Genomic DNA, 27,971 nt, shown 5'->3' on the forward strand with positions numbered 1-27,971 from the left:
TTTTTTAAAAATTATTTTAAAAAATATTTTTATGCTGGTGGTGGCAATAGTGCAAGTTGAGAAATAAACGCAGTATAGCCAGTGGCAAGGGAAGTAGGAGTGCTGCTCGGACTGGGTAACGAGCCTGTGAACACATGGAGGTACAAACCTTTCTGACCATCTGGTCGTCGTTGTCTTGTGGACTAAACAAACCCTGGCAGATTTCTTAAGATAGACATTTACTTTTTTATTTTTTCTTCTAACTCAGATAACCCAGAAATATCAGCTCCATGAAGCTTCTTCATATTTACTGGAGAAGAAGGGAGATATCCATGGTGCCTTTTTGGTTATGCTTGAGGTACAGTAAACTGAAATTCTAATTGTGGCATATTTGCTGTGCCCGCGTGGCATGATCTGCCATCAGCACGGTGGCCTACGATAAGGTTTGATACTGTCATTGCTTCTCAATTTGTTTCCCACTAGAATCCATTGAAGCATTTACCTTCTGTTAAATAACAGTATGTTGAGTTGTCTGCAGACTCAGCAGATCAGTATATTTTTCTGGCATGTCTTCAGACATCTAGTAGATAATAGATGCTGGAATTTGTTTTTCTTAATCAAAAATCATCTTTCAGCTCCTGTTTTCCTTTCTATATTTGGAAAGACATATATGCCATGTTAGTCATACTGGGGAATAAAATGAGGGTGAGCCTTTGTAACCATAAATGTTAAAAATGCTTCTATTGAGGTGCTGCAAGTTTACTGTTCTGACTTCTCTTCTGTTTCAGCGATTGCAGAGCAAGTTGCTGGTGCTTACACAAGATGATGAAAGTAAGAGTTATCAAACTAAATTTCTTTTTCTATTAAAAAGAGATAAACACAAAAACGTAAAGTGCCTATGTCTGACACCTAGCATAATTAGATCCTATTTCAGGTTTCTAGGTATTGTGGTGACTTTTAAAATATATATTTACATGGCTGTGGTAGTTATTTTGATGCCACTTCCTTACTCTGATCTTCCTAGAGATCTAGAACAAGCTGTGATGAATGTGCTTTTTGTGTGTGTGCTCAGCTGCCCTGTTAGCTTTTTTGATTGTGACTGGTACTCTTACTGGTTTATCAGACACACTTCATATGTTAGAATCCATTCAAACTCATTACTGAGCTTTAGCAGGTATTATATATGAGATGAGAGACATCTGGAAGTAGCTTTGAAGCAAACTTCTGTGAAAAGTAAGAATGTTCTGCCTACAGAAATTGAATATATGCACAGGTGCACTGTTCACTAGCCCAAGGACTCATGGGCACCTAATTAAATGCAGTGCCCATATTTGTTACTTAATTGTATCCTAAACCACAGCTAAGATCTTCCTTATTTAATTACATGAAATGTTTTATATGCCCAATTTATTGTGCTATTCAGGAAAAGTGCCAAAAATCAGGACCTGTATTTATAATTTAGTTGCTCACTGTAGTGAACAGACTTTAGATGAACAGCATGATTTTATTTTGCAGGATGACTGGGAGTTAACATATCTAATAGTTTTTTATAATTGCAATTTGTTTTTTCCTGCAAAACTTAGGCTCAGCCGAGCTCCCCTTGCTAGAAAACATCGAAGATACCTTAATGAAAACAATTGCCCTTTGCCAGAGAAATTCACACAATTTAGACCAGCAACAGCGAGAGGTAAGGTAATAAAAAAAAATGTGCCACTGAAATTAACAAAGGCCTCTGCGTCTCCTGAAACTTTCTCTTCACGTGCTTCTTCCTTTCCCCATGTTTTGGATACTGGTATGTCTCAAGCAGTCATTGTTTTCCTGTGCCTTGTGTTCTTCTGGCAGTGGTTCAGGTTTTAGACCCACAAGAGAGAAATACTCAGTTGCAAGGGTGAAGCACAAAATAAAGTGCATATCAGCAGTGGAGAAGCAGATTGAGACAACATCCTTTCCCCCATTTTTAGCTCCACTGTCAATCAGACACGAAATAAGGCATAGTAAGGTTTGAGCCAACTTTATGGTGGCACAAAGCTGATGCTCCTGTCACTGTGGCTGCAGAATATTGCTGTTCTGAATATGTTCACAAATCCTGGATTTAATGTCAACCTGGTCTTTGAGGGGTAGAGACAATACAGCTTGCTTGAGCTCTTGCAGAGAGAACTGGGTTTGTCTGTCTCCTTGTACCCATGTTGCATTTCCATTTTGCCAATGTCGGTGACATGGAAGGCATCTTTACTCTGAAGATTAAGCATAACCTGTGTAACTGAACTTAAAACTCAGAATGTTGTTCCTGTGTCTGCAGAGGTGGCATGTCTGGAGTCAAGAATTCTGTAGTTTCTTCTGAGCACTGTCCAGTGTATCAGACGACCTGCTCGGTTTCTTCTCTTAAATGATTTTATTGTGCAGCAGGTAGCTGCTGTGTTTTATTGAAGAGGTGTCTGCGTGCACACCATGACTGCTTATGGCCCAACTGGATAGACTGGAGTTACTGTTTGCTCTCACTCTGCGTCCTGTTCCACCTGCTGGAATTGCTTTGTTGATGCCCACATAAGATTTGACTCTGGTCACCAAATGAAGGACCAGCTTCCTCAGTAGAGTATTACGCGAATTTACACAACTCCTGTATAATGCCTGGAGAACTTAGATGGCCCTTTCCAATTGGGATCCATTTACTGTGCTACCTGTTATGTAAGCAGTCTCTGCACCAAAGCATTTGCATCTCACGTGGAGAAGTAGTTGGGGACTGAATGAAGTAAAAGTAGATTGTTTTCACAATTCTAGTAAAGAAACAGATGAGAAGAGTGAGCAACAGGAGCCAAAGGTCATCTGTGCTAAAACCTCAATCAAATACTCTCTTGGTCTAAGATTGAAACCTAGACTGAAAGCATATCCCTGAGTGCTTTGCTCTGAAGTTATTTTAACATGTTTCAGTTCCGTTCCGTTGCAGTCATGAGAAATGTAGTTCTATTCTTCAGAATGTGCAAGTGAGTCTCTGGAAATGGACTCTGACATTGGGTCACATCTCGTTTTTAGTACTGCCATGTTCTTACTGTTTTTTTCCCGCACATTCAATTATTCCAGGCCCTCTGGTTTCCCCTGTTGGAGGCGATGATGTCCCCACAGAAATTATCTGGTTCTTCACAGTGTCGATACTCCGAATGTAAGTCTTTTGGCTTTTTACCCCAAATATTTATCAAAATCTGTGTGCTGTCTCTCCTCCTGTACTAAATGAATAGAAGAAAAGCAGTTTTGTTACTCAATTTCTAAATGTTCTGTTCCTGCCGTCGAGCTGAACTGCACTGGCTGTAGGACTGAGCTCAGGCTTGGCGTTTGGTAGGCTGCAGCTGTCAGTCAGATACTTTTTTTTGTTTGGTTGGTTTTCTTAGTCCTGAGTGGAAGAAGAGGGGCCCTACCATAGCTTCTGCTAATAAATTGGTTCCATTAAGGATCCATTGAGGATGGTCTCTTTGAAAAAGCCAAGGTGCACAGCATGTACAAAGGCTTTCTAAGTTGTAAGCAGGTTCCACTTTACACTTTGGGAACTTCATCTTCCATGCCTAGCCTTTTTGTACACTTATCCCTGCACCTGTCTATGGTATATAAAATCAATAAAACTTGGATACACCAGCTCAATTCTCTACTCCGCTTCTAGTGCCCTGAACCTGTTGTGGGTGTCAACTGCACACCTTGAAAAGCCTCCCTTTATGGGAGACTTAAGACTAGTTAAAAAGGAACTTAAATACTGTGGTCTTGGGACAGAATAATGTCTTTTAGTCTGTTCCAGCCCTGTGCTCCACAGTGATTGTGGTTGTGCGTGGTTAAGGATCACAGCATATTACAAGTGTGGTGGTTACCATGCTGTCCATCCTCCCTCTATTTCTTTCCTTCCAGTGACCGTTAGCTGTATCTGGACTCATGGGGATAGTCTTGCAGAGATCAGTAACCCAGAAATAAAAATCACCCCTCTTCCCTCAACTTTTCTAAATTCAGAACGTCCCCTAGATTATCCATTTCTGGGAGCTAATGCCTGCAGAAAATTAATCATCTGAAGTGATACCAGAAAATGAGAGGATAAATACACTTGGATCCTGCATGACTATTTTGTTTTCATTCCTAATGTGCATACTTCCCAAACTACTCTAGCTAGGTAATTATCCCCACGAAGAAGCTGAATTGCTGGGTCTGTGCATATCTGAATATTGGCTCCTACTCTGGGGAATTAGGGATCTAGGAACAAGTTTCATGCCAAGGTTAATGCTAGGAACTTTAGAGTCTGTGGGACTGTACCATGGACAAGGCATCCAAATTGGGTTTGGGTAGCAGTAGGAAAAGTGAATGACACTGCTACAAAGTAAGTCTCAAAATGTGAACATTTACTGTAGGTAGGTTGTGGGAAGGGAACGGGGAAGCATCATGATATCAAAAACTTTTAAATACACTTTCTGATACAAAAAGCTATGTGTGCTTAGTGCAAAACATGCAGAAGAAAAAAAATAAAAGCTGTTTTCAAACTGGAAAACATGGATGGAAATAAAACTCTCTTAATCTGGAAGATTGATCTTTCTTTACTCCTTGAATCCTAATGAGCTACTGGTGGTTTTTATGTTTGATATTCCAGCTTTGAAGAGTTTGACAATGCAAGTGCTGAACAACATGGCTGCATTTATCGCTCTTCCTTCAATCCTGCAGAGAATTCTACAGGTGGGTTTCTGAAGAAAAGAAGTTTTTACCAAGCTGTGCCACTCAGTTATTGGGAAGAGGAATTTCCAGGTTGTTAAAGATCAGATTAGCTAATTGTCTGGTTCAGAGTATTTCAGTAAAAGTTCAGTTGGTGAGATATAAGTTGGTAAAGCTGATAAAGTGACCTGGAGACTTGATGCTCTGAGGAGACATGTGGGAACACACAAACCTGTGAGAAGATAATTGACGTAATTTCTGCAAACCAAACAAAATCTTATCTCAAAGGCTGCAATTAGTATGAACTGCAGCTTAACAGTTTTAGGCGCAAGGCCACTATGAATTTCTCAAAACTTGGAATTAAATTTGTTGAAAGCCATTTATCTAAGGCTCTAGGATGGACAGTTGTGAAAACACTAAAACAAAGTTTTTTGGCTTTGGAGAAGGAGATCACTACTGGGCAATTTTGACTGATGGTGCGATGTATTATTTTAGAGATGTTTGTTAGTGAGCAGCCAACATCTTGTGGCAGAGCTGATATCAAAATAGGAACTTGGGTTGAGTGATCACAAGTGGTATGATTTGTTAATTTGCAAGATAGATGAAAGATGAGGTTGGGATTTAATAGCAAACCTTGAGAAATAAAGAAGATTAGAGACATAGCCTGCATTGTGGTGTGGAATGATTGAAGGGTTGAGAAAGTGTTGAATTACTCTTCAGAGTTTCTATTCCAGACGAGAGAAGAAAATGTAGAAAAGGCCTTACAGGCTTCACAGGGTGAACATACAGCTCTAGCAGCCTAATTAGTTTGATCTTAATACTATGCACAATCTTGGATTCTGGAAAAAATCATAATTAAAGACAGTGAAAGATGTTATAAAAGAGTGGATAGGAAGCGTGATCAAATGAAATGTGGTTTTATCAAAGGTAGAAAGTGTTGAGCAAACCTAATGGCTCTTCAATAACGTATTTTGTCTTGTTTTAACTGTGGCATTAGATAGAGTTTCCTGTTGAGCTTTGTTTGATGTTTAATGTAGGCAGGAAATGATACAGAAATTGTTGAATGAGTAAGTGAGGAGGTTGACAGGGAGGCTCTCCTGGGTTATGTTGAGAATTACTGGAACAGTATGAGAGGCAAACCAGTGACCACTGAAGATAACACGGCCAGGAGGTGTTAACGGTGTGGAGGAAGATCCCATTCTCCCTTGGGATGAATAGAAATTCTTGTTTGCAGTCTTCAAATGTTTCATCCCATTTCTGTCCTTACAGAGTGACTCTTTTAGCAGAAATAGAAAACCCCTTTTCTAGAGGCTGGCATTTGCATCCTGGAGGCAACAGATGAATGAAATGTATTTGTCCATTGTACAGTGAAATGGTTGGTGTGATGGTGCTATTGCAGAGAATAATGGGATGCTTATGGTGCATCAGGTGAAGTACTTTTGCTAGGGACAGAAATGGGTAAGGCATTACTTAAAGCAGCATGTGCATCTCTAGTCAGTGAGTTTGGAGGTAGGGAGAACTTGCTCCTGCTCATCCCATATCCCTGGTCACCCTTACAAATTCAGTCTAACAAAACAGAGATTTTTAAAGGCAAATGTTATTGTACAGCTAGAGCAAAAAATGGGGAGGGATGATGGCTTCTTAAAATGCATTCAGAGAGAAGGACTAAATTCCACGTAAAGGTTATTAGTATCAGAACTTCATAAAACAGGAGCAGTAATTGGTGCCTTGTAGCTCAGAAACAGGTGTAAAGAAACTAGTGTCATAAAAGTCATTAGAAGGTCCAGTGGAAGGGAAGGTGGCATTTATTTACAGGATCTCTAAATAAGTTGACTTTGCCTCTTAACACTCATTCTTTTATAGATTTCATACACTCACTCACACTCACGTATTTGCAGACACCTAAGAAGTATGGGAATGAGTGATCTGACCTGGCTCGTTTTGGGCAGTAGAGAGACTGTCAGCCCCTCACTGCACCTACGGGGCTCCTCTGACTGATGATGACAGCCTGGGTTTGGACAGCTTAGTTATGTCCTTTCGAAGTTGTTGGCTGTTATAAAGTGGATTTTTGCCTCTGAATCTCACTTAAGATTCTGTAAATTATATGCCAGATCTCTGCACATTTTGTTTTCCCTTGTTTGGAACCTAGGTTTGAAATACATATTTGTAGTCTGCTGTCCTGTTGGGCTGACAGAAGAATCATATGTGATATTCTGCAAACTTGTCATCTTCCTCATGTTAGGACATGTAACTTGTCTCTTGTCTGTCCCGGGCTCTTCCCAGTCTGCTGCCTTCAGCACTTGACACCTTCCTCAGCTTTGCAACTTGGAACAGCATCCTTTGTTACCAAGACAGACCATTCATTTAACCCTTTGTTCTTGTGCTGAAAAGGATGCATTTCCATTCCCACTGTGTTCACACCAAGCTTTATTTCTGGGATTGCATTGCCCCAGTCACTTTTCCTTGTGTGTTTGTAGCTGTGTTGTATTAAACTCTTGCTTCAGGGCTTGCACTGGGTGCCTGTGGGAGTTTTTCTTTGGGCTTTATTTTGGTGCACAGCATGGCTCTTGGAAAAATGTTGCTTTGAATTCAGCTGGGAAGATGATGTTGGGAATGGTGATGAGTCTTACCATGTGGCCATGTCTTTGGCTGCCCAGCTCAAATATTGAGGGGTTCTGAACCCTTGCCATGTTTGGGATCAGGAAAGAAATTCCCCCTGTGTTAGACAGTAGGGAGCACTGGAATTTTTTCCCTCCCTGTGTAGTGTTGACTTGTCATCTGCTTCTTTGGATTATCTGGGAATGCTGTTTAAGTGCTCTGCAGGCAAGAGTAACAACATGGCACGCAGACATGGTGTTTCCCCACAACACTGTCTCAACAGCTTTCTCAACTAGAAAGATCTCTGGTTTTTTAGCCCTGGGTGGGTATTCCTTTGGCAAAGTTGTGTAGTTGCTCTTTGAAGCCATGTCAGATTCTAAACCCTGGTGCCAAATGGATCTGTCTTGGCTCAGAGCAGTATGTAGGGCCTCGTTTAAAATGTTATTCAAGTGCCACTTCAACTGTGACCATAAGTAAATTCTGAAACCAGCTCTTCTGGGCTCTGGAGAATATACAGCCTTTCCCAAGCCCTCAAAATATTTCTGTGAAACTCAGAATTGTAAGCTGTGCTTGTCTGAAAATACCCTCAAAAGCTGTTCCAACAGAGGTCAAGTCTTGGTGGTAGAGCATAGACATACTGGAGCTGCAGGTCTGGAAGGTAGAACAGCTGCTCAGGAATTAACAGGGGGATTTTTTGTAAGGTGGATGACATCAATAAACTGAGGTAGATTATCTTGCCTTTTCTGAAAAGGAATTAGAGTATTCCAATTTTAGTGGACTGTTTTTCTTCCTCTTCTGGGCTTAACTGCTTATAGATTATACCTTATGCAAATGTTAACTTTGCAACTAAAATGCTTTGCTAAAGGGCACCTTGCAAAGGGCTGTGACCAGTCTCCACAGCTTTCACAGAAAATAGGTAGGCTCCTGGCATCTGCCCATTGCAGCACATTGACTCAGCTTTATATAATTGAAGCCATATGAAATAATGATTAATATATTTATGTTCTTGCTCATACTTAATAATGTTATAAAGTTATTTATTAAATAGGAAGTCTGAAATAACTGTATTAGGAGAGATGCTAGAGGAATCCTCTTGAGCATTAAGAAGAATTCCATGTCATTAAGGATGTGAATGCTGTCTGAAGAGGGCTTGAAAGGTTGAGTGTTAATTCCCACACAAAGCTGTAATCCATCATGAATGTTTTGTAAGTAGATGCAGCTGATGCCTCCTATAAAATGGAGAACTGGAGAAGCCCGAAATGTAAAATCTACCTGTAGGAACCCCAGAATGGGGAAGGAAGGAAGCTCTAAAATGTGTGGAAACAAAAAGATCTAAAAAGCCTTTGCCTGAATCTTTTCAGTCCCTGCTTTTGGCCTTGCCTGTTTTTTTTTTTATTTTTTTCTTTCCAGTTCTGAAGGTCAACACTAGGATTAGTTTTATGTACAATAGTTGCTCTGTACCCTTGCAGATGGGACAAGCTGCAAGTGAATGTATTTTCTGAGTTGATAGTGCATTTATTAGTGTGGTTCTGTGAGTGCTGTTAGCAAAGAAAGTGCTATTTCCTGGAGCTGGGAAGAAACTGGAACTGGAGGAGACAGAACTGGCTGAAAGGCTGCACGAGCACCTCTGGCTTGCATCTGGATACCTGCCAGCTTTCCCTGATCTCTTTGCTGGTAGTGGCACTGAGCAGTGTGTTTGGCTTTGGCTTACCATGCTGAGTGTTGCCGTATCCCCAGGGAAATACTAGCCTGGAAACAGGAGCTGTGATCTGTTCCCAGCTTGGTGCAACTCACTGTTATTAATGTGCCATCCCGCACGGTGCATTTGGAGCGCGCGTAAATTCCAAACGGAGACAAATTTTATAAGGTGGAATTAATGAAACATATTCCTCCATAAAAGTAAGTGATCCCACAAGGCTCTTGTGACTGTAAATTTTGTGGAGGCTGAAACCAGCATTATAACTTGCTGGAAACATGAAATTATGGCTCTGGATTTCATGCTTAAGGCAGGCAGCTGCAGCCCAGGCCTTGAAGCACTGGCTTTAATGGCTGCTGGCAGGAAATGTTCATGAACTTCAGCGCTTGTACTTGACTGCCAGGCTCGGTGTAGCGCTTTGCTAGACCACATGGCTCCTCTTTGGAGAAAAGTCTGTTCTCTTCCTACCTGCCATTTTTTTAGAGATCATTTTTTTAGAGATCATCACTTGAGAAAACTGAGCAGCTGAAAGCTGGCCTTCAGACTCACATTCCTCCTCTGCAAAGCTGTAGGTGGCTCTTTTATTCCTCTCGCTTCGTATCTCCTCTTCCTCCTCTATCTATATTTCAAAACAAGTTGTTTTGAAAGTCTCTACTTGCATCTTGGAAAGTTTGAGTTGCTATGTGTAAATAATTGCATCTGTACAATTTGTGAGTTACCTGTTTAGTTTCCTTGGCTATAAACTTGAGTGCTTTAGAAAAATACCTGGTAGATACAAAAATAACCTGCTCTATGTTACAGATCATGTGCATGCTGTGTTGGAAGTCCCGAGTTCCCTGGTGCCCTCCATAATTCATATGGTGACTCAGTGTAATGTACTTTCTGTCCTGTTGCTTTTAAATTATGCATACAGAAAGGAAACTTAGTGTTGTCTGAGGCTGTACTGTTCACCTAGTAAAAAAGCAGCCTCTGCAGCGTGTCGAGCTCTTCTGTATATTCCAAACCTACAGCTGGTTTTGACTCAAGTGATATTACTCAGTGCTGTTTTTATTTAGGCTTGAACGTTGGCGTTTCTGCCTGTCACATTTCCTCTGAAGACTGGTGTTCAAAAATTTCCTGACTTCGTTTCCATAGCTGTTCTGGTGATCTCTCTGGGTGTTGTGCAGTCTAACTCCCATGCTACTTCAGTTGTCTTTGTCAACTTGTGTTTTCACTCTTGATTATCCTCTCTCCCTCGCTCTCAGTCCCAGCATGGAATCAGCCTTGCTCCTACCCCTTTTCTCATTCTTCTCATCCAGAGCTTGTTCATTCAGACCCTTGTGTTCCACTTTCTCCATAATTTTTTACTCTCTAGGTTAGTTTCCTTTTCACATCTTGCCAGTCTGTTTCTATTTTTCTCCCAGTGGCTTGCCCATTCCACCAGTCATCTTCTTGCAGCTTCTGCCAGGCTTTTCCCTGTATCCTTCCACTGCCTCCCAGCAGGGCAGAATGCCTTTTTCCAGCTTTTTCTAGTCTGATCTTGCTGCTGCTGCAAAGACAAGGAGGAGGAAGTTGTGTTCCTGGCCATGTTGCTTGTTGGTGGGGGACAGGGCACCTCTGCAACTGGATGGAGAGATCTTTCAGGGTCAATTCTGCCCAGGAGACACTAGTGCTGGTGGCTACTGCTGGCAAACTCTCACCATGCTGGTTGTTGGGCAGGGCTATATCCTGCATGGTTCATTGTACCCATGAGCAGGAGCCTGCTCTCTTGTGCAGCAGGGCCCAGCAGGAGGGAAGGGCATTGCAGGAGTCTCTCCCCTCTTCCAGTGCTGTGCCCAACTCTGCCTGTTTGAGAGACTGTGCACTGTCATGGAGAGCAGCTCCCAAAGGGCTCCTTGCTAAGCTTGCCCCAGAACAGGGAGATGTGTCCTAGACTAGAGTTCCTGTCCTGCACTGAGTGATGCTTCAGAGGGTGCCAGGGTGGCTGTGGGGGGAGAAGGGGGTGCTTGGTTTGGAGCTGACCTAAGGAAGGTGATTGAGATGCACCAGGGCAATGACTTGTACCCCAGCCCTTCGTTTGTGCTGCTGGGACCTAGAACTAAAGCTGCTTGAGGCACATGGAAATCATCCCTGCAGCAACAAGAGCCCTCATCGTTCCCTAGACGATGATCTGTCATCTGGGATGTGAGACCAGGATTGCCCGGGACCCCTGCACACAGCTGTGCAGCTGTACAACCCACTGGGTCTGTGCTCCTCCAGCCTGCAGCTGAGGGGGTGTTGAAGGAGCGTGGGGGTGACCTGTGGATGCGCGGAGACTCTGGAGTGAATTACCCTCTGACTCAGGCGAGAGCCCACTGGCCGTGTGGGGCCTGGGGCCCTGCGGGCAGCCCAGGAGCTTGCTGACCAGCAGACACCTGTAGCAGTTGGTATCAAGTGGCAGCAGAGATGGAGTTGATGCCTCCTGTGTCGCTGCAGGGTGTGTTCTGCTGTTTTCTTTGATATTCCTCAAGTGCATTCTCCAGTCAGCTCTTGCATCTCCTGAAGGAAGTTTCCAAGGTCACATCTGAAGTCTTTTGACCCGAGCACAGTGACTGGTATTGATGTTGCCATCTACTCAGTCTTGCTAATTACTAATTTTCCCATCAATACGTAGGATTTTTCTGCTGTCCTTGTGCACATGCAGCATCTTTTAATCTGCAGTCATAACTTCCATTTGCAATGGCAATCTGGAGGAAAACAAAATAAATAAAAGCTGGAATTGTCATATCCTGTGATTCAGCTGCAGCTTTTCATTCCTTCATACAGGATCCAGTTTATGGAAAAGGGAAACTTGGAGAAATTCAAGGACTTGTCCTGGGAATGCTGGACACTTTTAACTATGAACAAGTAAGTTGCATGCATTTCTGTTCTGTCCACTGCTGTCTACAGGAATTTTAGCTGTCAAGCCTGCTACTCTCTCTCATTTGCAGTTTCTCTCTGCAGGGCAAAGTAAATGGGCATGCAAAGGATTTATAGTCTTGGGACTGGGGGAAGGGGAATGAGTTTGTATTGCTCACAGATGGATTGAAAGTGAAGGGACTGACAGGTACATGGTGAGCACTTCTGTAGTTCAGTTTTATGTTAAATGTACTGGAAGGATAAACATCTGCTTTTTCTCCAGCTCATCCTGCAGTTAGGGATTCAAGGCACAAAACCAATATGCTTTGTCTTTTTATGTGGTTTTAAAGAAGAGCTTTTTAAATTAGGCTGTTTTGCCACTTCCCAATGGTAATGCTGCATTTCCTTTGTCAGCTAATGAGATTTCACCTTTATCTCACTCCTGCCTTCCTCTGTCATGTCTCAGATCCCAGGCAGTCTCCAAACATTTTTCTGAAACTCCTTTTCCCCAAAGCAGAATGCATAGTCTTCCTCCAAACTCACCCTCCCTTGTTCTGCCTACCATGTGGCACTACCGTGCCAGCTACTGCTCAGACCTCCATGCAGCCGCATCCAGTTTAAAAATAAAACGGGAAATAGCTTTACTGGAGAGGGCTGAACATAAAAACCATTATCTCTGTTTGGGTTCTTGGGAAGGGTCTGAGCAGCACAGGTCCTCTGTCATTGCCTGGCAGCCGTCTCGTACAGGCAGTGACAGGACTGGGCCAGATGTGAACCACTGGTGCAACCTCTGCAGCCTTTTGTAAGTTGCTGCTACAGAGCATCGATAGATCACAGACTAGAGTGCCTGTACCTGTTGGTACTGAAAGAACTAAGGGTATTTTGCTTTTAGCTCTTCAGCAATGGAAATCTCAGTTGGGCAGAACTAGCAGATGAGTAGTTCAGCATTTATTTTCATATTTTAACTGCATTAATGCATTTGGGCTTTGTGTTTGTGGGGTAGTTTTTTTGTTTGTTTTTGTTTTTGTTTGTTTTTGCAAATGACACCAAGCTTCTACTAAAATAGAGGATGTAAGCAGTAGCTTACCAGGTAGAGGGAGAAGAAAAAAAAAAAAGGAAGGTCTGGTATGGAAGATGACAAAATGAGCCTACCATATCTCTCTTAATGCTCTTTGACAAAAATCAATAAAGTACTAATCTATTTAGGAGTGGAAAGCTATTGCCTCCATTAACATGTGATAAAAGGGTAAGCATTTTGAGGGCAATGGCTAGAAAACATAGAGAAGCAATTCTGTTGGGTTGATTTTGCTCTTAACAAGCAGCTTAGCAGATTACTAGGAAGAATTGATCAGTATGGAGTTCCTGCAGTCTGGAGATGACAAAATGACCTAGTTATTCTGTCTATTGTCTTTGACACAGACCCTTTTAGAGACAACTACAAATCTTTTAAACCACGATCTCCACTGGTCCCTGTGTAACCTAAGAGCTTCTGTCACTAGAGGGCTTACCCCAAAGCAGGATTACTGCTGCATTTGTCTACAGCAGTACAAAAGAAGACAAGAAACTGCTGATGAAATAATTGTTTTCAGGTAAAGTTAAGGGGCATGTCTGAGTTCATGTTAGTAGTTTTAAAAGAAAAGAAGGAAGAAGAAAGAGCTACTGGTGTCTGACTTACACAAGTAATCAGATGTCTTCCTGTGAGCACGTGTCCCTGCTCCCTTGTGCTGTAAATGGGCTGGCTAATCAGGCCCATCAGAGCCAGCTGCCTTTGCTTGCAGCCAGCTCTGTCTTGGCTGAAAATTGTGTGACAGGTCTGAGAGAACTGTTCAGTTTTTCTGTCATCTCTCTCAGCAATGCAGTTTGTGCCACTGCAGTACCCTGGGTTTATTTGCCTGTATTTGTACATCTCGGATCTATTGTGGCCCTGGCTACGTACTCTGTTGGCATCTCTGCTTTTCCTATCTGTGACTAGGGGCTATAAAATAAGACCAGATCATTATTACCTTAGTATTATGATCTGTAACTGCATCAGCAGATGGCATCTACTGTTATTTTTGCAAGTCTTAGAAATACTACAGGAGGGTGTGGAGGTACACAGGGAGCACATACACTGCTGACCTGTATTTATGGCTAAGCAGCCTTGTTTTCCATGGAGCAGAGATTTCCCCTCCAAAGTGTAGAGCTGTCAGGCTGTGTTATCCTGCTTTCAACCACCTGCCAGAGTTCTCTTCTCTTTACAGCTGTGGCCACTTGTACCATTCGCTGTGTCTGCTGAGTAAAGAGTGTGGGACAGTAACCAAAGGCCTGATGAGGTGGATGTGCTATAAATGCAACTCAAGTAACAAGGGAGGAAAACTGAGCGAGAACTTCTCAGAGCTCAAAAAAGGAAGTGGAGCATCCTTGGCACAGGTAATGTTTGTGAGGCGGTTTCTCTTCAAGTAAACTTTGAGCAGTGCTTCTAGACTTCACTGTGTTCTCATGTCTGTCTTTGCTTCCAGACAGGCCTGTGATCAGTAACTGGCAAACAGTATCTGCAGCTAACTAGTCACGTTTATGAATGTCATTTTGTTTTGGCGTGGGTATACAGAGCCGTGCAAGAAATGGAAATGTGCTCATGCAGAAGGTTTGGGAACTGCTAGCCAGCGTGAGGGGAAACTGGATGCCTGCAGCTGATTGCCTCCTAGATGCATCCACTTCTTCCTCTTGTTTGGGAGAGCCTGGGATGGGCCACTGGGGACAGTTCCTTTCAAACTATTTTTAGATGTGTTTTATATAAAACTTGTATTAAAAGCTAGCATGTTCCTTGTGGCTGGATCGTGGAGCCTCCATTCTATCTTCCTAACGGGTAACCTGGCTCTGGGTAGAAGATCTGGAATTGATTGGACTTGTTAAGTGCTCACACAATGTTTTAAGAAGCTTGTGTGTAAAAAAAACATGGACCAGTTAGAACTAGTCCAGAGAAGGGCCACCAGGATGATCCGAGGGCTGGAGCACCTCTCCTATGAAGACAGGCTTGAGAGAGTTGGGGCTGTTCAGCCTGGAGAAGAGAAGGCTCCAGGGAGATCTTATAGCGGCCTTCCAGTACCTGAAGGGGGCCGACAAGAAATCTGGGGAAGGACTTTTCCTAAGGACAACTAATGACAAAACAAGGGGAAATGGGTTTAAACTGAAGGAAGGGAGGTTTAGATTAGATATTAGGAAGAAGTTTTTCACTGTGAGGGTGGTCAGACACTGGAACAGGTTGCCCAAGGAAGTTGTTGATGCCCCCTCCCTGGAAGTGTTGAAGGCCAGGTTGGATGAGGCTTTGAGCAACCTGGTCTAGTGGAAGGTGTCCCTGCTGATGGCAGGGGGATTGGAACTGGATGATCTTTGAGGTCCCTTCCAATCCAAACCATTCTATGATTCTATGAAAAACCAATTCAGCTGGATTTGGATGAGAGAATGGATAATTAGCTTGTATTTATTGTCAGTATTTGTGTGCAAGAAGTTTCACCATCCCCAATTCAAACAGAAGTCCAGTCTCAAGATGCACGCTTCTGTCTTTTCCCTGGCATGGTGCTGTGGAGTGTAAGCAAAGAACGGCAGGTAGCTTGTTGGGTTGTCTTTTAGGGATGTTGCACTGGGGGCAGCTGAACTCCAACACCCGCTGTTCCAGTGAAGGTGGTTGCTGATGAAGGTTTGTTCCTAAATGCCTCAAGGTACTTTGTGCCTTTGTCACCACACAGATGCATGCAAAGCGGCATTTTTCCACTTCTGAAACCAAAGTAATTCAAACTTGGAGTACATTTTTATAGTAGTACTTTAGTTTTCTTCTAGCAGATTATTTCCATTTCTGCCAAATCAGTTCCAATCAAAAGATAGCTAACAGCATTAGTCAACTTCCATCAGTGTCTGTATTAACAAAAACAGAAGCTTCCTGCTTGAAGGGAGACTTGGGGGCAAAGTAATCCCTGAGGAATGTATGGAGTACCATGCCATCTTTCAGACAAATTCTGTTAGTTTCTTATATGGTGACAGAAAGAAAAGCTTTCCTGGGAGATGGTAAATCAACTGTGGCCCGAACAGTCTGCTTACAAATGCTCGTCACTTCGTGTACTGTCCTGCTACAGTGAAATATGGATACTGGCTTTAAAGCTAGGCAGATTCAGCAGCCACATATATTACCCTCTACACTTCTGCTCCAAAGGAATGTGTGCAAATAGATGTGACAGACCAGGTTTAACTTCAAAAGCTAAAGGTAAAATTAAGTACTAAAACTACATTCTTCATTAAAGTGCTTGGCATTTTATACTGGGGCCTTGTAACTTGGTTATCACTGTATTTAGAATCATAGAATGGTTTGGGTTGGAAGGGACCTTAAAGCTCATCCAGTTCCAACCCCCCTGCCATCAACAGGGATACCTTCCACTAGACCAGCTTGCTCAAAGCTTCATCCAACCTGGCCTTGAACACTTCCAGGGAGGAGCAGCCACAGCTTCTCTGGGCAACCTGTTCCAGTGTCTGACCACCCTCACAGGAAAGAATTTCTTCCTAATATCTAATCTAATTTCTCATGGGATAGTCAGTCAGAGAACCCCTGTGACTCCTCTTTAATACAAGACTGGATATACCCCGAAGCAGGATGAAGCGGAAAATGCTCTGGATGACATGGGAATGATCAAGGCAGGGGGGAGAAGATGCTTCCCTTCATTTAACTGATCTGGCTGTAAAAGTGAGGGGCTGGCTGGGACTCAGGGCTTAAAGGGAGACATGGAGAGACTGGGTGGGGAAGAAGAAGGGTTACAGCATAGATCATATAGCACTAGCTAGGAAATGTCCATGCCAGACCATCTGAGAGTGCTGGATGCTTCCCTGATGTCTCAGTCATGTGCTCTTGGCAAAAGCCCATCGCTTCCTGCTCCACACAGCCGGCCCAGCAGAGCTTGGCTCTATCAGAGCTTGGCTCTGGATCCTCAGAGCCCCAGCACAGCTTTGAGCCCCACCACCTCCTCCTCCTGTCCCAGATCCTCTCCAAGTTTGTGATGTGCCTCATATATTTAAATTGTAATATTTAACTGTTGTACTCGCATGTGATTAAACTGTTACGCAGTCAGATCTTTAAAAAGCTGTAGATATTAAGACTTGGCAAAAGACTGTAAAATCTCTAGCTTCTCCAGGAAGTTTGTTTGCTTATCAATTACCCCTCAGTAGGGTTAATTAACCCTGTGAGGTAACGATTCATCTGGCCAAGCAGTAGTCTGAGTTACAGAACAGCCTTTTCTTCTGGGGGAAGTGCTGGAAATGGGAAGTGGAAGAGATGGAGGAGATGGATGTGTGTATTGGAGCTGAAAGCAGGAGGGCAAGGAGGGTTACCTGGAGCACAGAAACGCTTGCTGGAGGCAGGCTGGGGCATGCTGGTATGGCAGGGTTTGATCTCGTGCAGCCTCAAGTAAATTTAAGCAGAGAATTAAGCAGGAAAATAGCTAAACTCCCCACACTGATTTTGACATGACACTGGTCTGTGCAGAATTGAGGTCTGTTGGAAAGGTGCGTTTTCTACAGTAACCAGGTGCATGCTGCACGATGCTGGAGAAGAGGAGGTGTGGGCAAGCAAAAGGACTGAAGGGAAGGAGAGACTTGCGGGGCTCTCCCCACCCTGAGCCACACTGATGTGTTCCCAAGGGTCCTTCTCAGCCTGGGCCCAAGATACCAGTGGCTGTGGGTCCCTGGTGCCACCTCAGGCACGGAACTGATTTATTTCTGTTTGTCACGAGGTTTGTTCAGCCTTTTGATGCTGCAGTTATCTGGTGAAGGGCTTCTCTGCGTTCCCTCTCAACTCCGCTGCCACCGGGCAGACCCAGAGGTCTGTGTTGGTCAGGCTGCTCTTGCTTCCACAGCTGGTGTTTCTGCAAATGGAGAACAGGAACTCCCAGAGGGAGGTCATGCTAACACAGCTGGAGAGCCAGCTCCAAGATGTCTGGGACCTTTTGCATATAGATCCGTGGGGAGGGAATTTCTTTGTAACCCCTTTGAAGACCCTGAAAGCTTATTCTGTCTCTTGGCAAAATCTAATGTGGTTTTTTTTTTCTTCCATAGTCAAATTTTTTTCCATAGTGAAATCTTCAGTTTAGGTATTTATTTTCTTAGCAAGCCTTGCATTAGGAATAGATTCATACTGAGAAATGCCACTGAGCATCTGGAGTGCATTTCATAGTAACAATTCAGCTCTGTTGAAACAAAGACTGTCAGTTTGAATTTTGTAATGTTGTTGAGATTTATATGTGAAATGACAGCCCAACAGACAGTGTTTTCTCTGTCCCTGCTTTGCATGCATGACTCCTGTAGCAATTGCCTTGAAATTGGAGGAGGTGGAGAGCTGCCACAAGCCAGCGCTGAACCGTTACTGCATCTGGTGATAGTACTTCTTTAAATGCAGCCTTGCTGTGATGAGGGCTTGGGACATTCTGCCCCAGCGAAGGGGAACCGCGAGAGAAGGGCAAAGGGGCTTTTCCTCTAGTTTTGCTACCAAAAGTTTGTGCTTTCTGTGTTATCCCTAAACCTTGCTGTCTTCCCAAGGGTCATCTTCTGTGTCTAAACAGATCATCTTTCTTGTGCTCCTTACCTTATATCGTATCATAAATGAGTGTTAAAAGAAACTAAAGCTTCTGTGTTTGTGGTGTTTTTTTAATCCAATTTAAAATGTGCAGTGCTTTTTTGCATTGTGGTGTTTCAAGTTGAGGCATATTAGGTGAAAGCACAGTAGCTGGGCTACTGCCTAAATACATAAGTGAAATAGTCCTGATAACTTAGTCATTGATCTCCAAAACTAATTTGCCTTGTTACAGTGAGCTCGTTCATGTTTTCTGTTTATTCTGCCAGCCTACATGCTAGGGATCAGGGAGAGGAACAGAGTCTTGGCTCTTGGGCCGTAAGCTCTGCAGAAACCACCATGAACCCCTAAGCTGACATGCTCTGGTTAGTCCATGTTGGAGAACGTGTGAGTTCTAAGGGCACCGTTGTTAGAGCTGTCCAGATGGCAAATATGTTTTATTCAGGAGTTTAATCCTGTCAAGTCACGCCAGGACGGACAATGAATGTGATCCGTAGTTAATCCAGTTTGTCAGACTCTGCCTTTGAGCTCTGTTCTGCAGCCTGCCTCCAGTGTCCCTCTTTGCAACACGCCCTTCCATCCGACTCGGAGCTTCTTGCCCGACTTCCACCTGTGAGGCGTTGAGACCATCACTGAGATGTTAAATGTCCCTCTCAGACATGTCTATGTGCCTTCTATTGGCTAAGACTTAAGGTTTAGGACATTTTTCTGCCAATACTTATTTTACAGCTAAACAAATGTTACATGACCTCCATCAATCAGTAGACAGAGGCAGTTTTACTGTTTTCAGTGTAACGGTGACCATCAGTTATCAGTTGACTCCCAGCAATATCAACGTTTTCCAAGGGCTTTATAACTTTGAAAATATCCAGACATGATTTTTTTTTTCCCCCCAAATGACACCAAGCAGATAATTAGCATTTTATACAGTTCCAAGATTGTGCATTCTCTTCTGTAGAGAATATTCCCATATACATATTAACTGAGAAAATGCCCAATCCTTCAGCTTTGGACTTGATTGTGGTGGTAGATTCGTTAACTTCTTCAGTAATGCGTAGGAAGGAACCAGAGACACTTTGTACCATTGGCTTCTCATCAGCAGAACATCTGTGTTCTAAGATTTCTTGTAATATATTGGAAACAAAAGTGATTTAGCGAGAAGATGACCCAGTGTGGGAGTCTTAACTAGCAGCCAGAGGAGGACTGGCACCAAAGCTAAAACTGAAAATACAAATTTAAAAACACTAACTTCAAAAGCATAATTATCCTTTAGAAGCTTTTAAATAAAAATTTACTATTTTCTTGGACTTTTTATAGGTTAGTTTGTTTGGCTGGGGTCTTATTTGAGTAAATCAGACTGAATTGTAATTGCTTCCCCTGGCCTTCATATATAGCAATCTGTAGCCTGGCAGAAGTTTCCTTTCACTGCCTGCCATCCAAAGTTCTTGTGCTCTGGGACCCATGAGAGGCCAAGGCGAAGCAGAGACAGCTGACTGTCAGACTGCCTAAAGCCAAGACCAGTGAGGCTGGTTGCCCTGTGCTCCTGGGGTCACCTGGGGAAGGGGTGTGTCCTGGTTTAAGATTATTAAGAGAATAAAGATGGCAAAATTGCACTGGGTAATCTTTGCTCTACTTTACATCTCAATTTCAAATAAACTGTTCTTACAGTTTAAAAATTTCCTCCCTTTTAATAAAACATTTCATATCTAGGAGGATTTGTAGAACAGACTCGTTTAAATATGGTGACAAATGCTGGGCTGTTGCCAGCCTGTTGATATTCCCACAAACTGCATTAGTCTGTGTTGCCAATAGTTATGTGTGGTTTAGCACAGCGCTTGACAGTCATGTGTCTTTTCTCCCAGGAACTGGCACAGCTCATTGCGTACGTCTTTGTTGTGAAATTGTGAGCTTTCAGTCTGTCTTTGCAGATCTGCCTTGGAGCACAGGCAGGAGAGTCGGAGCGCTGGTGTCGCAGCTCTGCTGGCACTGCCAGTAAGCTCTGCTCTGGTGCTGTGCTTGCTGCTGCTGCTGGAGGGGGCGATTGCTGCTCCCCTGCAGGGCTTGTCCTCAGCCCAAGCTGAGAAATAACCAAAAGGCCAAAGGGTTAGGAAGGGTGCAGATGACTGTCCTTTCTTCTGATGTTCCTCTGAAGGAGGAGAGCAAAGTAAATAGAAGCTGAGGTTTTGGTGCAGTTTGTAGTCCCCAGATGGGAGGGTACGAGAGGGAGTGATGGCTGGGTCAGTGGTGTTTGCTGTAGCTGAAGGTGTCACTGGCTGTTCTGGGGGGCGGCTTTCAGAAATGCAGGTGGCAGATGAGCATCTATCTCTTGTAAATCCCTGAAATGGAAAGCTGCAGTTTCCATGCCCCGCCTCCCTGCCTGTTCCTTTTACCCCCACGTTGCACAATGAAGTGTTGGTTTATATGTGAATTGAGCGGACGCAGGCTTGGGCAGCTGCAGCTGATCTCCCAGGACCAGAGTTGTTAGACACGTTATAAACTTCCCTCTTAAACAGCAGTAACAGGTTGCTGGGTGGGTGGCAGGAGCTCCGAAAGGGACGGATAGCAGAGGTGTCCACTTGGATTTTCTGTAAGGTTTTGGGTGATGTTATCGATAAGCCTCTGGTAGGAGGGGTCACTAATCCTTCCTGCACCAAGCAGGACTTCTTCCTTCTTCTGCATGTCTTCACTGTCCCTTTCTCTCCCCAAAGTCCTGCCATTGAGAGAACACTGCACTTCTTGAGCCTTCTGTGGTTGGCTCTTACAATATGTGCTTTAACAGCCTCTTAGGTCAGGTTTAGAAAATGAATTCTTTGCCTTCATGCACGATGCTTCTGTCCTTTTGGGCTCAGGCACTGAACCGAGATCAGCCTGAGCACAGGCCTGTTGTGCATCATCTTTATGTCATGTTTAATCCGTGTGCTGCCATGCTTCCCTCGAAGCCTGCTACAGTATAAATAAATATCTCATCTGCTGGGCCATGCTGTCCAGTGAGAATGTGTTTTTTGTGCTTAGCTAATTAATCCTGAACAGCGTTACTACTCCTTTGGCTGAAGGCAGCAGCAGAAGTCCAAGGGAATATTCCATCAGTGCCTGGTGTAAGCACGAGCTGCTGCACAGACAAGCTAGCAGAGGGAGGATGGAGGTGTGCCAGTGTGTTTCTAGATATTTAATACAGATGGTTCTCCTTCCTCCTCTCCTCAGTCGCTGCAGTATCTCACAGTGCAGCAGCAGTGAGTCTGTTAGAGCACAAATAAGCCTGTCTTCTCCCTTGCCTTGAGTGGGAGGGTTGCTCCTTAAGTTCAGCTGGAAATAAGAGACATCTGCCTTTCCCATTCTGCTCCTGAAGAGATCAGAGGGCAGAGCTGTAGCGCAGACCTGTGTGAGATTCATTCTGCTGTAGCAGTGCTGAGGGAAGGCTTTGGTGAGTCAGTGCGTGTGTTTACTTGCAGGCAGCAGGTCCTGGTTTGCCTGCTGCTGCCAGCCCCGCTGGTACCGCCAGACATGAGCAGGCAGGGCCTGGGCTGCTGCCAGCGGCTTTGCTCCTGTGCCCACTAGCAGAGGTGAGTGGTGAAACACTGTGGAGGCTGGTCTTGAAGCAGCACATTCTCCTACTGTAGCACAACTACAGTGGCTCTGAAACTTGTTCCCAGCAAAGGTTTGACCACTTGCCACGTTGCCCAGAGTGACTTGCGAGACTGTTTCCACCTCCGCAGCGATCGGCTGGGCTTTCTCTGTCCCGTAGCAGTGGTGCATTGCTCTGCAGTAGCTCTGCAGAGGTCTGCAGCAGCACGCTTTTGTTCTACAAGGGATGTCGTGAGGTTTTCTGAAGTTCATTAACAATTTTGTAATGTTAGTGTCATTCTAGTGACTTTGGGCCAGAGCAGCTGCCTGCCTTGCTCTCTTTTTGGTTGATTCTTCCAGGTTGATTCTTCTGGGAGTACCACAAAACCAGCAGGTCCTTATCCTGCGGAAGAGGAATAAACTTACTTAGTTTTACATTCATTGGCTCAGCTCTCAAAAAACTGAATGTGGGTACCTTTTTGTAAGGCTACTTGAGCCATGTTGAAGGCTCAAGTGCAGGGGAGGAATAGCAGAAGGTGGACTTGGTTTCCATTGCTTGTGGATTCAGCTCTGGAAATAAGGGAGATGCGTGTTGCTTTTGTTCCTCAGTATCCCAAGACCTTCCTTGGGACTTCTGGCTGCATCTGCCCTGTGTTGTGGAGCAGCCCCCTGGGGTAACATGGTGCTCTGACACTCTGATTGATGCAGCAGTAGCTTTTATGGAAGGTATGGCTCCGAGAGGCAGAACTTAGATGGATCTCTTGGCGTGACTGTTAACAGTGCCTCTGCTTACATCCGCTGTATGATCTGCTTGCTTTGGCACTAACTGTTAAATTAAAGATAATTGCAGGCTTAGGAGGGCTGTGTGGTGACTACCAGAGGGGGGTAGAATATGCAGAAGCAAAATGTGCAATGGAGATTAGCATTATAGTGGTGGAATTGATGGGAACTGTAAAACAAAAAGGAGCCTTTCCTCTCCTTGCTGGTCCAGATCTGCAAGGGGATAAATTGGGTCTCTTGGGTTGTGCATCTAGCTGGAGGCCTTTCCAAAGGGGCATAAGGATTTGGCTGGAAATGGCTCAGAGGTGCCCGTCTGCTTCATACTGATCTAGACAATAAGGAGTTGGCTGGCCCAGCAGTAGCACTGGAGGCAGAAGCTGTATTGCGGGGTGAGAGCAAGTGAGCCGAGTGGATACCACTGATGGCTGAGTGCTGGTGCTGGACTCCAGAGCCTCCCCGTAGCTCTTGAATGGAAACATGCCTTTAGTGACACGGTTAAGAAAGGAAAAGGCCTGACAGCAGTTGTTTCCATGACAACAGAAAGAATTGCCTGCAATATTTCAGCTCATCAGCCTGGAGAACAGCCTGATTGATAGTTACATGCGTGTGGTAGAGAGATAGCAGAAGAGGGGAGGCCAATTATATTGCATTTTCCTTGTCCTTGAATGCCTGTGGCCACAGCGACTGTGGAGGGCGGTTTTTCCTTGCTTTTTGTTGTTTTACCAAGTGAGAATGACTTGCATGTCCCTTGGAAGCACCTGTACAACCTGCCAGCTGCGGATGTGTGACCCTCACTGTCACGCTCTCTGGTTCAAAGCCTATGCTGTGGGTGCAGGGAACATGGATGTTTGGCTCCTTGGCTGGGGATTAGCAAATAGTTATTTACAATATAAAATGTATCTTGGAGGGGGAAGAAGTGAGTTTGGGCACACGCTTCTGGCATAAGCGAGCTGCACTCGGGACATTCCTCTCTTTTCAAACTGATGAACATCTCAAAGGCAAGATGCATGTGGCTTCAGGAGAGTGACGGAACTATTCAGGCTTCAGGAAACCCATGGTAGGTTCAGTGCATCTTCCCCAAGAGCATGAGAAGTACAAAACAAATTCTGTGTTGTGAATGTACTACAACCCCAAAGGAGAATGTCTTCCCTGGGCAAAGGGCCTCGCTGCTGGGAGGAGCCTGTAAGTGCCAAGAGGAGCATGCTTGTGCCTGCCCGGAAGGGTCCTGGCTCCTGGTGACCCTGCCTGGCTCTAGAGGAACAGTGAAGCCCCCTCTGCCTTCATGGGGCCAGGACTTCAGCCTTAATGCCAGCTGATCGCACTCTGTGAAGGCAGCTGTACTAGTTCATTGTGTTGGGCTTGATCTGTTGCCACAGAGAGTTTAAAGTAAATGTAAATTCAGTCAGTACCCACTGGTAGGACTGTAGCATTTTGGGTTAATAGCCCTTGGGAAATGTATTTTGGAGAAAATATTTGAGAATGAACATTGAATGTTCCCTTAAAAATAGATCCACAGAGACAACAGATGCCAGATTGCTGCTCATGAGGGAGGCTGTTCTCCCTGGCTCCTGTTGTAGTTTCTTGATGATGCTTTTGCTTTGGAATATGAGCAAAAACATTCAAAATAGAAACATTGTGATGTGATAAACTGGAACAAACCTACAAGAATCTGTGATGCTCTGTCATCTCTCCCTGGGATATGTAAATGACGCCTTTTAAAGCGGTTTGAGTATATATGCAGCCCTCCTTGCGTTAATGCTGTTGTTGCAGGCTGTGGTCCCTCTATTTGCAATTCTGTTTGCCCTCACCTGCAGCTCTGTAACCGCCCCAGTGCTGCTGGGATGACACTTACCTTGTGCCCAACCGCTCGTACCCTGCAAACGCTGACGCTGCTGGGCAGGAACACCATGTCTCTTGTCTCTGGTTTCTCAGGGGATGTGGCTGCTGCTGCTGTGTGAGTCACTTTGCCTCCCCTCCACCTTTTCACCCCTCATTTCCTAGCTTTTAGTCTGTAACATCCTACTAGGGGAAAAAAGGGACCATGGGAGAGATACCATTAGTAGATGATAATCCTTGGCACAGTAATCATGCCCCATAATAGCCACGTAAGGCACGCTGCAGTCAGCGCTGAGTAGCGACCTGGATGGGAGGCTGAGCAGGGCCGGGGGAGACTGTCAGGAGGTGAGGAGAAAGGACTGGGGAGAGCTGCTGCTGCCTGGGGAAGAGCCCAGGAGAGGCTGCTGCCCCGCAGTGACCCATTACTTCTCTTCCCAGCTGGCTGCAGGGGAGTTTTCCCATCCCCTTTTCTTTCTCTCTTTTTCTGCCTCTCCTTTTTATTTTTTTTTCTTCCCCCAAAGGTAACTTAGTGCTGTTCCTCTGTCTGCCGTTAGCTACAGCCCCCAACAAGAAGTCGCTGTGGATGTGAGGGTATCTGTCCTTTGTGTAGCAATATGATTTTTTTTATTTTATTTTTTCGCCCCCCAAAACTCAGGTGCACACAGTGGCTTCAAGCCAGAGAAAAGAAGGCTAAAAAAGCCCTTCAAACAGGCTGTGGATGGGCTGCTCCAGGCCCAAGGACAGGAGCTGGGGTGAAATCCTGTGTATATGAACTCAACATCTTCTTGTGTATTGTTTCTGTAACCTCCTTCTCTTTCTCTTTATCAGACAAGTTCAGAGTCTCTGTTGGATCCTCAGCAAATCCAAGCTTTTGACCAACTCTGCCGACTCAACCGAGGAACCTCCAGAGTACGTACCCCCTGTCTGCCTTTCAGTTTTGAATTGGTGAAGGGTGTTTTGCATGTTGTCAAGCCAGGGATTAGCACTGACAGCATGGGCTTTGGCTTTTGGGTTTTGTTTAGCCCTGGCAATTTACTGTGCACAGAGCTGGCTGTTTCACATCACAGGGCTGCTGGGGGATTCAGGGGCAGTGAAACCATGGAAATGTCTCTGGTGTTGAGGCTGGTCCTGAAAAGTGCCCATGGAGTGAGGTTTCTCAGATTCTTTTTAGATTTGCAAATATCCTCCCCTCCAGAAACCCAGTGGCTCCCGTGATTGCAGAGAGGGCCTGCCCCCCTATTGTCCCAAGGAGAGTGCGGCTCCCTCTGTCCCTTGCACTTTCCTTGTGCCTCCTGCCTGTTTTGGCTGCAGTTATTGGCACTTTCAGCTCTTTCTGGGATTGTTTTTCAATTATATACCTTTAAAACAACCTAAAGATGCCTTGAAAGTTTAGTTCAGGATTGTTGTCCTGTACTGAGCTCTGTAGGGTCACTACATACTGTATATACCCTTTGCTTTACATGTGTTAAGTTTTTTCTAATTGCTGCAGGAAAAAGGTGAGCCCCCCATGACCACTTTGTCTTTCTGCACCTTGCATGAGTGCGTCCAGGCCACTGGACAGTCATGTGTCTGGGTGTTGTCTTGCAGCTAGCTCTCCTGACAGAACTGTCTCGTGGCCACAGCGGTGAAAAGCACGGGCTGCTCAGCATTTCCCATGGTGACCCGGCCACCAGCAGCGTCTTCCAGAATGAGAACTTCCAGCTCCATCTGGCCCCCCCTCCAGTGGCTGAAGACTAGTGCTCCTGCCTCCAGTCCTGGCTGGTTTCAGGTGTTGATGCTGGGAAGCCTTTCCATCACAACACTGGACTTTCCCCCTTCTGCTGTCTTTCCCAGAACCCTCCGTGCTGGGTGCAGTCTTGCTGGGCACTGGTAGGTTTGTAGCAGCATCTGATCGCCCAGCTCTGCTGCCGCCTCTTGCTAAACCATGGCAGCCATGGGGCAGCTGGATTGGAAGCTGTGAATTCTGGGGGCAAAACCAAGTGTGCTGAAGCACCGCGCAGCGCCGGGCTACCTGCACTGACCTGGAGGCTCTGGGCTACCTGCACTGACCTGGAGGCTCTACCGGGAGGCTCCGGGCTACCTGCACTGACCTGGAGGCTCTGGGCTACCTGCACTGACCTGGAGGCTCTGGGCTACCTGCGCTGACCTGGAGGCTCTGGGCTACCTGCACTGACCTGGAGGCTCACGGCAGCAGTGGTAACTTTGCCAAATAACCAAGTTGGCTCCACTCCACTGGAAGAGCATGGCCTGTCCTGTGCCCAGAGCCTGTGTTTCACAGTGCTGTGTTGGTTTTGTGGATGGGTAACACATGTGGTACATACACGAGTTTTAATTGTAGACCTAGTAAAAGCTGACATTTTGCCAAGACTCGGGCACTGTCTCATGGCAGCAGCCGTGGGGTCTGAGGCCACAGAACAGGCAAACCTGGAAAATGCTGAAGAATGCAAAAAACAATGTATGTGTGAGCAAATAACCTGCGCACGGGGTGTTCCTGCAAACTTCCATTAAAAAGGCCCTTGGTTGAACCTTCCTGCGTGAGCTGTGCGTACGGGGAGCGGGTGAGAGGGTGGCTGGTCTGGCACTGCTGCTGGCTGCTGTTGCCTTAGTGCAACTGCCACTGAACTCTGGTAGAGAAAGACACACCTTGTCACTGTGAGTGAAGCACAAACCTCCCTTCTCACCTTGTTGTACCTATGTTGGGGGACAGGTGTGTGTGTGTAAAAAGGCGCTGCAGGCCCTTGGGGGCTGCAAGGGAGAGAGGATCAGTGTGATGGGTGCTGGTGGTCAGAGAGGTTAGTCACTTCTAAGCTCAAGCCACTGTTTTGCAATACCAAACTGGGCAGTGTCCCTTCCCAGTGGCACCTTTATCACTCTCCTCACACAGCTGTGACCCAGTAGCAATGGTGTTTCTGTACTGTCACCTCTGGCTTGTGAAACACACTCCAGATCCTCCCCCGTCAATGTGTGTTACTGGTCTGGTGGTCATTATCTCACATCTTCCTCCTGCTCATTTTGTCACTAGCACGTGGGTGTTTTGGGGTACCATACCCTCTGGGTCCCAGCCGCTCCCAGGAAGAAAACAGCACCAGGCAGGGGTTGCTCTCCACACACAGAGCTGGTGGCTGCCCTGTGCAGAGCTCACGCTGGACGGCAGGAATACAGGGCAGCACTGCTGGCTCCAAGCAACACAAAAGCACAGAGCCCACCTGGCTGGGGAGCAGTGCCAGCACTGTGCAGCCTGGGCCCCGGCATGCCCAGTGTGCTCACTTTCTTCCCACTGGCATTAAGAACCACAAAATGGTGCCCCAGAGTGGTGTTTCCAGCCTGCAGCCACATGTGAACCTGGGCAGAGGTAAGTCAAGGGTCTGCAGCCAGCTGAATTCTGCCAGACATCAGCCTGTG

The 27,971-nt window shown here is 45.3% G+C and overlaps 1 protein-coding gene across 1 annotated transcript; it reads left to right on the forward strand.

The window, feature by feature from the left end:
- Positions 1-247: 247 nt before the first annotated feature.
- Positions 248-26,306, forward strand: LOC104526530 (vacuolar protein sorting-associated protein 8 homolog; the record flags this gene model as incomplete). Its single annotated transcript, XM_029085454.1, has 11 exons — positions 248-337; positions 768-810; positions 1,563-1,666; positions 3,058-3,119; positions 3,761-3,780; positions 4,595-4,677; positions 11,732-11,812; positions 13,223-13,392; positions 14,044-14,212; positions 25,398-25,478; positions 26,157-26,306. Coding segments are annotated over 11 exons (1,053 nt in total), but the record flags the coding sequence as incomplete, so codon positions are not given.
- Between the last annotated feature and the right edge of the window lie 1,665 nt (positions 26,307-27,971).

Source organism: Antrostomus carolinensis, unplaced genomic scaffold (genome assembly GCF_000700745.2).
Source record: "Antrostomus carolinensis isolate BGI_N321 unplaced genomic scaffold, ASM70074v2 scaffold29056, whole genome shotgun sequence".
NCBI lineage: Eukaryota > Metazoa > Chordata > Aves > Caprimulgiformes > Caprimulgidae > Antrostomus > Antrostomus carolinensis.